Source organism: Chlorocebus sabaeus, chromosome 22 (genome assembly GCF_047675955.1).
Source record: "Chlorocebus sabaeus isolate Y175 chromosome 22, mChlSab1.0.hap1, whole genome shotgun sequence".
Taxonomy (NCBI): Eukaryota; Metazoa; Chordata; class Mammalia; order Primates; family Cercopithecidae; genus Chlorocebus; species Chlorocebus sabaeus.
In genome coordinates, this window is record NC_132925.1 from 97,614,476 (window position 1) to 97,624,642 (window position 10,167).

The 10,167-nt window shown below is 48.0% G+C and overlaps 1 protein-coding gene and 1 pseudogene across 1 annotated transcript; one reads left to right on the plus strand and one right to left on the minus strand.

Annotated features, from left to right (window-relative positions):
• Positions 1–964, minus strand: part of LOC103228629 (sal-like protein 4) — a 65,453-nt pseudogene extending 64,489 nt beyond the window's left edge.
• On the plus strand, positions 771–9,119 carry CCK (cholecystokinin). Its single transcript, XM_007983784.3, has 5 exons — positions 771–1,274; positions 1,521–1,686; positions 2,046–2,256; positions 3,313–3,525; positions 8,545–9,119. Exons 4-5 carry the CDS (start codon positions 3,315–3,317, stop codon positions 8,676–8,678), a joined length of 345 nt encoding a protein of 114 aa, XP_007981975.1. The 5' UTR covers positions 771–1,274; positions 1,521–1,686; positions 2,046–2,256; positions 3,313–3,314; the 3' UTR covers positions 8,679–9,119.
• Positions 9,120–10,167: the final 1,048 nt, after the last annotated feature.

The window sequence follows — 10,167 nt, forward strand, 5'->3', positions numbered from 1 at the left end:
ATCTTTTGAACCCAGGAGGCAGAGGTTGCAGTGAGCCGAGATGACGCCACTGTACTCCAGCCTGGGTGACAGAATGAGACGCTGTCTGAACGAAGGAAGGAAAAGAAAGAAAGAAAGAAAGAAAGAAAGAAAGAAAGAAAGAAAGAAAGAAAGAAAGAAAGAAAGAAAGAAAGAAAGAAAGAAAGAAAGGAGGGAGGGAGGGAGGGAGGGAGGGAGGAAGGAAAGAAAAAGAAAGAAAGAAAGAGAAAGAAAGAAAGAGGAAAAGAGGGAAAGAGGGATAGAGGAAAAGAAGGAAAGAGAGAGAGGAAGGGAGGGAAGGAGGGAGGGAGGGAGGAAAGAAAGAAGGAAGGAAGGAAGGAAGGAAGGAAGGAAGGAAGGAAGGAAGGAAGGAAGGAAGGAAGGAAGGAAGGAAAGAAAGAAGGAATGAATTCAGATTATTGGGCCCTTCCTCAAGCCCGCTGAATTAGAAGTTCTGGGGATATTTTGATAACAAGTTTATGTTTTCAGATATGTCTTGCCACAGTCACAAATAAGACTAGTTTTCCCAACTGAACTACGCAAACCTTAGCAGGCTCGTGGGGAAACCACTGGAAATCATTTAATCAGCTCTTTCAAACATATTCCCCATAAGTTGCAGAAACGCAGCTGCCTCTCAGGATTAGAAAGTGGAGCAGCAACCTGAGGCGTCTCCGGGCCGTCCCCCCCCCCCCACCTTCCCTACCCCCGCCTCACCCACTCGACCCCCACACTGTCGTCGCCACAGTCCCTTCATTCCAGAGGGAATTCCAGAGCGGAATACGGATTGCGATTTTAAAATAAGCGCTTCTAAATCTTTCTCCTTCCCTCTAAGACGAATGAGGGAAAGAAAGGGAGAGGAGTTGAGGTCCCAAGGTTCAGGGATGCCTGGTGATCTCCAGGTCCCAGGCTGGGCTGCCTCGGTGCACGGAGAGGGCGAGGGGCGCATTGTGGAGCCTTGGCAAGCGCTGCTCTTCCTCGATCCTCGGTTTGCGGTCTGTGAAATGGGGTTCGCAGTGCCTTTGCGGGGACGCCGCGAACTCAAGCACCAGCAAGCCGATGCGAACTCAAAGGGCTTCAGGGTGTAGACGACCACCGCGCACTGAGGGACTACGGGTCGGCCCGCTCCGGAGCCAGGAGAGTAACCGCGCGCAGGGAAAGGCGCACTGCAGCCTTGGTGCCTCCCTTCCCTCCACCGGACGGGTGAGTGACGACGAGCGAGGTTCTCATCTCCAGGCTGCGCAGTTGAGTTCTGGCAGGTACGGTGCTAGGGGTGTGAGTGTGTGGGCCCTCAGGAAGGGTGGGAGGGGCGAATGCCGTGGTCTACCCGAGCTTGCAGGGGTGCGGTGGGCAAGTTCCCCAGGACCCTCGCTGGCGCCGCTTGTCGGCAGCTGGGAACAGTGGGCGCCGCGGGTGGCGGTAAGTTGGCCAGGGAAGGAAACACATCGCTTTCCCAAACCGGATTCCTCTGAGCAAAGCCAGATGGTGTCATCCCCATTTTACAGCTGCGTAAAGAGAGGCCCAGAACACCAACAGCCAGCTGTGGCCGGAGCCCTTTCACTGACCCGGAACACTAGCTCTCAGAAACCTGGAGAACCGCGAGGGCTTTTAATGCGGCTGAGAAGAAAGTAAAGACCCCGACTCCTCTCTCCTTCGAAAGAGCCCACACAAGTATGAAGACCAGCGCCTCGGACGCTCCGGGGTAGGGGGGCCCACGCCCCATCCCTCTCAGAATCGCGCCTTACTGACGCTCAGTCCCGCCCAGTGTCCACCCCTCACCCCACCCCAGTTTCCTTTCTGGACCCTCCGGTCCCCAAAGCGAACTAAGCTAGCGGCAGCTTCTCCATCCCGGGGAAGACTCCAAACTCCTGGGTTTCCCACCTTGGAGAGCACTGCTCTGGAATGCGCAGGGGAGCGGCAGCTGGAAAGGGTTGGAAGGAAGCTTCTCGGACCCAGAGGGACGCGGACACCCGGCCCAGCCTGGGAGGGGTTAAATCCGCCCCACTGGACCACCTCCCCCTTTCCCCCAGGAGCCACTTCAACCGGTTGTCGTCCCAGTGGCCACCCTCTGAGCACGTGTTGCTGCCAGTCTGCGTCAGCGCTGGGTAAATACATGACTGGGCGACGCCGCCGGGCGGGGCTATTTAAGAGGCAGCCGCCCTCTGGTCCTCCCTGAACTTGGCTCAGCTGCCGGGCTGCTCCGGTTGGAAACGCCAAGCCAGCTGCGTTCTAATCCAAAAGGTAGGTCCCTCGGTTCGTCAGCGGGGGATCCAAGTGTCGTGTGTCTTTGAAGAATGCTGTCGTCTGCTTTGTGCCCATTTCCATTTTGCTTTTCTGTTTTCTGTGTCTTTCCTCCGAGAGCTCGAAAGACATTTCTTGAAGTCAGAAACAACGGCTCCGGGTCTAAAAGTGAGGTCTGGGTAGGTAGAGCTGCTTTAGAGCCTTTCACACGCCGGCATCATTAAGGGATAACTACCCATTTGCTAAGATTCGCTTGCAGATTGAGATTTGCTAGCTGTTACACAGCGGTGCTGGGGACTTTGCAATCTTTTCTAATAAAATACCAGAGGGTTTTAAGATTCAAATTCATTTTCTAGATACTGCAGAAAATTTCGAGGCTTTACGGATAGAAATGTGAGGGTGTTTTATCCACTAGCGATCTAAAATGCACAGGGCTTTGGAAGCCTGAGTGCTGGGCACATATTTCTGATTTTAAAACCTGCCTATGTTTTGCGTAGTGGCTTATTGCCATTTCCCACCTACACTTTGAGAAGACTTTATAAATACAGCTTTATTTATTGCTCCTACATTTTAAACTGTGCTTCTCTTTTGCGTCATTTACTGTATTTCCATATTGAAAGCTTGTTAGCTATCTGGAAAGGTGCTTTCCCCAGGGTTCTCATTTCTCCCACGGAGTCTTCCCTTTAGGGATATTTTTTTCACACTATTTTTAATCTCGTGGGGTTTTATTTTTCTTCTTTCAGTTAGAAGAGAGGCACTCTGCAAACACTTCCTCAAACTTTAGGAAAGCAGAAAACATTCCTTCTGCTCAACACGGCAGAAAACAGGGTCTCTGTCTGCCCCTCGGGACTGGGTGTGGAGTTCCCAAAGACCAGCCATGTGCGCCCGGGGGCGCGCGCCATGGCACTCGGCTTGAGCCCTCGTGCTTGTGGCGGCCTGGGGAGTCTGGAGCACCTGTGTTTGTCCTAAGCCGGTTTCTGGGTGCCCTGCCCGCCGCAGGAGCTCTCGGATGCCCAGCCTTTCCGTTAACGCCCCCTCCTCCTTTGCTCCCTACAGCCATGAACAGCGGCGTGCGCCTGTGCGTACTGATGGCGGTACTGGCGGCTGGCGCCCTGGCGCAGCCGGTGCCTCCCGCAGAGCCCGCGGGCTCCGGGCTGCAGCGGCCAGAGGCGCCCCGTAGGCAGCTGAGGGCAGTGCAGAGAACGGACGGGGAGTCCCGAGCGCACCTGGGCGCGCTGCTGGCGAGATACATCCAGCAGGCCAGGAAAGGTGAGAATGCTGCCTCCCCATCCCTCACTTCTGCCCTTGTTCCCAGGCTCTGGATGCTGACCCTCTTTAGCGCCGGCCTGATGAAGATGACCTCTCTCGGTAGGAAACAAGCAACATGGTTTCTGGCCGTCCTTTGTAGCAATCTGAGAAGGGGTATGGAGGACTTAATTTATAAGTAAGGGGAACCTTCTTGAAAAGCTTTCTTTGAACTAATTTTTAGCAGTGTTGCTGATTAAGTTCAACACCATTTTACCAAGCCATTAAAAGATAATTATTGAACCCTAGGAAAGGGTTCCTAGATACACTAAATACCCTCTACTAAAAACGCAAAGAACCTGGGAGTCACCCAGATACCAACCCTTGGAAATCCTCTAGCAGGAAGGCGTCAATGCTGAGAATGCCTGAGATCTGGCTACAACAGTTTAAAAAAGCAGTGACAATGTGTCCATCTCCACCAAACCATGTAACAGAAGGAAAGAATCAGCAGCAGTTTTGTGTTCTCCTTGCAATGACTTACACATGATTACCCAACAAGAGAGGTATTTGTTTTTACTTTACTGTCGCAGAGATGGTCACAGTTATAGCAAGAGCTGAGCAAGTCACTTTTCTCAGCATCAAAGTCTTTCTCCAGGAATAAGGTGATTCAGCCCCTCACTAGCTGAGTGGCATGCAGGCAGTCCTGACCTTAGGCTAGCTTTCCCCTAAGCTCCTTCCAATTCTTTGTGTGATTCAGAGGGAGGCCCGTTCATCTCTTGTGACCCATAGGAATCATGCTTTGGATTGCGGCAGCTTTTTTCTGCCAACTTTATCCCCAGTGGCACTAATAATGAACACTGGCTGTGGAGGAGTGTGCTGAACAGTACAAACACAGCTGGACATTAAAATAATTCAGCAGGCCAGGAGCAGTGGCTCACGCTTGTAATCCCAGCACTTTGGGAGGCCGAGGCAGGTGGATCACATGAGGTCAGGAGTTTGAGACCAGCCTGATCAACATGATGAAACCCCATCTCTACTAAAAATACAAAATTAGCTGGTTATGATGGCACATGTTTGCAATCCTAGCTACATGGGAGGCTGAGGCGGGAGAGTAACTTGAACCTGGGAGGTGGAGGTTGCAGTGAGCCGAGATTGCACCATTGCACTCTTACCCAACAGGTGTTCCAGGGCCTGGATTTGAACCTTAACCCCTGGCTTGACCAGAAAGGGATAAGATGAAGAGCTTTGGCTCTGCAGAGTTCTCCTGTGGGCTCACATGAAGGGAAGACTGGAACTCTTTGTCCCAGAGGCTTCAGAAGGAAAGAACAAATCAGTGATTTGTTGTATTTCTTCCTGTCTTTGAGAAATTGCCCCACCCACCACCTTCTGTTTTGCTTTCCTACTAATTAAATTGAAGAAGATAGAAATACTTATCAGATGGAGGGAGAAAGTCTGAAAGCTTTTGAGTTCCTGCTGATTTTCTGCCTGAAAATAATTTAGTGTCTGTCCCCAGATACAGGCTGATTTTCAGCCAGACAAGTCTGAAATATCCTAGGCTTTTCATTGATCTATGGATCTGGAACTCCCCTCCCCCAATTTGGGAAAGACCCTGTTTTTCTTCTATGTAGGCTGAGGATATCTGCAAAAAGGCCTGAAATGTGCTGAATTGACTCTTGGTTCCAAAATTGTTCTAGGAAAAAAAAACAACTCATTACCACATTATTTCCTAGAACCAATACTAGACAATGGCTCTTAAAGCATAAATCTTAGCTGGAAAGTTCTTTCTAGTCCTTCTTCTCAGCCCCCCTCTCCCTTTGCCTTCAGCCAATTGTGCCAAACAAACCCAGGAGAAAATAGCAATCACTTGGAAATTTAGATGCCAACACCTAGGATCAACGCTAGCTAAAAAACAACCAAACTCTTCTATGTGACAAACATGAACTAGGAATAAATACTTACACTATAGAAACTGCACAGTTTCTTTGAATATTTTACATATTTTGAAATCATATCAGATTTTTGCTCCACTATAGTATATATTATGCTTAAATGTTCTAAACAAGACAATGCATTCTTTGAGCAGTGCTTAAGAGTTTATCATTAGGAAATATCTGCAGCACTTTCAATGGCCCAAGAATAAACAATTCTATTGGAGGGCAGTGGGTAAAGATACCTAGAGGCATTTAGTGTACACCTCCCCCATGCCCAGCAAAGCTTCAATACTACATCTATATTGTCTCTCTCAGTACAACAGCCCTGCACACTAAGTATTATTATACCCATTTTGCCAGCGTGGAAGCTGGGGCTCTAGAAGCCTGAGTAACCTACATGTTGTTCCGTATCTACGCAACAGTAGGGCTGAGACTCTATCTAGTCCTGCTCCTCCCAGGAGGGCCTGGAAGCCATTCAGCTTCCTAGCTGTACTGCCTAATCCACATTTTAAAGTTTAGAAGAGCTAAACCCTTCAGTTGTAGCAAGAGCTCAGAATGTCACTGTTTTCTCAGCACCAAAGCCTTTCTCCACGAATAAGGTGATTCAGCAGCTCACTAGCTGAGTAAAATGCAGACAATCCTTTCCTGAGGCTCGCTTTCCCCTGAGCCCCTTCAAATTCTTTGTGTGATTCAGAGGGAGGCCCGTCCATCTCTTGTGGCCCGTAGGAATCAGGCTTTGATCAATTCCATACATCAGATGTAAGCCTCTACTCTATGTCAGCACTGGGAGAGTGAGTGAGGACCCTGGTAAATACACATGACATGAGGACAGAACTGTACATGGAACAGGGAAGTCAGGGTGTGTGATAAATGCAGCTTCCACGACTGAACATGGTGCCCCCACCGTTAACTGAGGCTGCTTGCTCGTATTGAAGCTGTCACTTCGCTTCCATTAGATGGAAATTTGGGTGTGCCCAGGCCTTAGTGGGCACTCATCATCACAGCAGGCAGGAGGATGGGTCATGTTTCCACGTGACTGTGTACAGGTAACTGGGTCTATAGGTTTTCCTGAATTCAAGGACTAATATTTCACCTGAACAGTGAACAATTAAATAGCAGGGGCTATTTTTCTTCTACGTAGACTGAGGATATCTGCAAAAAGGCTTGAAATGTGCTGAATTGACTCTTGGTTCCAAAACAGGGAAGGGTTGCGGTTGGGGAGAGAAAGGGTGGGGACGTTGTTCTGTGTTGTTTCTGTTTTTAATTAAACTTGCTTAATTTTATTACCTTTGCATTTTCATTTATCAATAAATAAGCTATAGTCTGACTCTACTCAGCCTATGGGCAGGAGCTGGCAAGGGCAGCCTCATGCAGAAGGGATATAGACCAGCCTCACAGGAGGTGGGGACACAGTGGCCCCCAACACAGTGGGAACCATTGAGTGGTCCTCCACTCCTCTACCCTTGAATTGGTCTGGGCTTGTTCACTGAGGTCCCTGAAGAGCCTTTCTTAAGACTGAGTTTGCACAGGAGAAGGTGTCCTACTGATTTCGTACTCCAGGAGGCTACTGTCTATGAACTTTGAGCTAGGACTATGTCTCATGCCTCCAAATAAACTGCCTCTTGATGTCCCTGCTGACTCAGTGTGAGCTCTACAAAAGGATCACACTGTTCCTGAAGACTTAACTTCCGTCCCAATGGGACCATTTCAGGTTCAGTTACTGCATTTTGGTCAAAATGGCTGATTTAAATCATCTTTGTTATCACCTCTCTCCCGCCCCTCTTTGAGTATTACTGAGGTGCCAAGATTTTAATCTGACAGTCTTTTTCTGAATATCATTTTTAATTGATACTGATTTATCATTGAAAATAAAATGATCATCAATTCAAAACACTTACTGATAAATGAAAAAAACTTTCTGAATGTAACTTTCAAATTCATATTTTTAAAAGAGTATTTATATAGCAAAGGGGCTTTATTTATTTTTTTCTTTATTATACTTTAAGTTCTGGGATACATGTGCAGAACATGCAGGTTTGTTACATAAGTATACCTGTGCCATGGTGGTTTGCTGCACCCATCAACCCGTCATCTACATTAGGTATTTCTCCTAATGCTATCCCTCCCCTAACCCCCCGCCCCCCAATAGGCCCTGGTGTGTGATGTTCCCCTCCCTGCATCCATGTATTCTCATTGTTCAACTTCCACTTATGAGTGAGAACATGTGGTGTTTGGTTTTCTGTTCCTGTGTTAGTTTGCTGAGAATGATAGTTTCCAACTTTATCCACATCACTGCAAAGGACATGAATGCATCCTTTTTATGGCTGCATAGTACTCCATGGTGTAAATTGCCACATTTTCTTTATCCAGTCTATCATTGATGGGCATTTGATTGGTTCCAAGTCTTTGCTATTGTGAATAGTGCTGCAGTAAACATATGTGTGCATGTGTCTTTATAGCAGAATGGTTTATAATCCTTTGGGTATATACCCAGTAATGGGATGGCTGGGTCAAATGGTATTTCTGGTTCTATATCCTTGAGGAATTGCCACACTGTCTTCCACAATGGTTGAACTAACTTACACTCCCACCAACAATTTTATTTTTTTAACCATTCCAACATCAAGATATTATAATTGTGCTACCTTAATAACAAGAGCTCTCCAGGAGTCAGGAATGTTGATGGATATGAAGGGATGAATTTAGGAATAAATAAGTACTAGAAAAATCTTTGGTTGGTTTCTGCTGAGGCCATCTACAAAAGGAAAACACCCACCTACCAAAAGAAAGCAAAAGGTAGGGAGACTAAGGAAAATCTAGGCAAGTCCCCAGCCTGCAAGGCTGGAGAAAATGAATCCACCTAAATACTTGCAGAACGCAAAGCATACCCCTAACTTGTAAATATTGTCCTCTCTCCAGTTACACAGACATTGGTCCTTCTCCTCTCTTAGATTTTGGTCCATCAATTCCACTACTTTGACAGCTCTTTGATACCTTTAAGGTGGTGTCTATTATATTGTGTCTGGCTTTTTCCATTGCTATCCTTCACAAATTGAACTAGAGATGCTTTTAGATGTAATGTCCCTGTTTCCTTCCTCCCTGTCCTTTGTAGCTCCTTCTGGACGAATGTCCATCATTAAGAACCTGCAGAACCTGGACCCCAGCCACAGGATAAGTGACCGGGACTACATGGGCTGGATGGATTTTGGCCGTCGCAGTGCCGAGGAGTATGAGTACCCCTCCTAGAGGACCAGCCTCCATTGGCCCAACGAGAAGCAACCTCCCAACCCAGAGGAGGCAGAATAAGAAAACAATCACACCATATCTCATTGTCTGTGGAGTTTGACATTGTATGTATCTATTTATTAAGTTCTCAATGTGAAAAATGTGTCTGTAAAAATTGTCCAGTGCAACCACACACCTCACCAGAACTATACAAAGGGAAGACAAAATGTTTTCCTCATCTGTGACTCCTGGTCTGAAAATGTTGTTATGCGATTAAAGTGATTTCATTCTGCCCTGTCATTCCCTGCGTCTACTGAGGGCAAAGGGCTCCGTTTGATCCTTACAACATGCAAGGAGGGAAGCCTGATAGATGCTATACCAGGACAAATCCTTGTAGTAGATGTCCCCAGAAAGGGCTTGGGAAATGCAGCTCAGGCCTGAAGCTAACTTTGCTACAGGCCAGCTGGACAGTGAAAGGGTCATCTGTGGGCAACTCCAGAGTCCAGCCCTGGCCACCCTGATCCCCGATCTTATTTGCCAATCCTACTCCCAGCAGGGTTTCCTTGGGGTTCTCTTGGCCTTTCAACAAGTTACAGGCAGTAACTGGCCATGGTTTTGCGTACATTTGATCACTCCATGGCTCTGTGGCACAGAGGTTATCATCCTTTCTTTACAGATGAGGAAACAGGCTCTGAAGAGTGAAAGTGACGGCCCTTATGCCCCAGCTAAGGAGATTCACAGACTGGAGGTCTTAATGTTCTGAGGCTAGCGGGACCTTCATCACTGTAGCATTTCTCCAACTGAGTGCACAGGAATCACCTGGGGAATCTTGTTAAACTGCATGTTCTGATTCAGCACATCTGGGAGGAAGCCTGAGCAAGTTCCCAGGTGATGTCAATGCTGCTGTTTGCAGACCGCACTTGGAGCTGCAATGGTGCAGAGAAGAGCCTATAACTGCTTTTCCTTGAGCCCCGCCATGTTTTGGAGTTGGTGGGACTCCAACGTGCTGGGGAGACTCTGGTGGTTATACAGAGCAGAAGTCAATCTGTCTGTTGGCTCTCTGTAGAAATCAGTGAGGGGAACTAGTCCAAGGCGACACCCAGAGATGATCCAGTACCCACCACCCACAGTGCAACCTTTCCGTGCCTCCTGCTGAGGCCTCCAAGACCCTCCAATCCTTGTCCAGCAGAGGCCCCAGGTGTCCAGTGCAACAGAACCTGGCAACCCCCAGGAGCAATATGTTGAAAACAAGACTGGCAAATCTAAAACCTTACCCAGACCGGCACCACTCACTACTGGCACTCAGTGCCACCTTCCTTAGTGTTGGGGACAGGACACTGGGAGGGAGCCCCAGGAAGACTTGGTCAGTACAATTCTTTCACTTGAGCTGAAGTTGGGATTCAGTGTAAAACTTACTCCAAATAGGGGACACTATATTAGTCCCTTCCAAGGTACCACCTCATTCAGTCCCTACAATTAGTCTCCAAGACAGCCTCATATCTTAGGTATC

Bases quoted from the DNA above. Each gene is read 5' to 3' on its own strand.
- CCK (XM_007983784.3), top strand. From the start codon at position 3,315: ATGAACAGCGGCGTGCGCCTGTGCGTACTGATGGCGGTACTGGCGGCT. The intron at 3,526-8,544 runs GTGAGAATGCTG...TGTCCTTTGTAG, and splicing joins CATCCAGCAGGCCAGGAAAG to CTCCTTCTGGACGAATGTCC.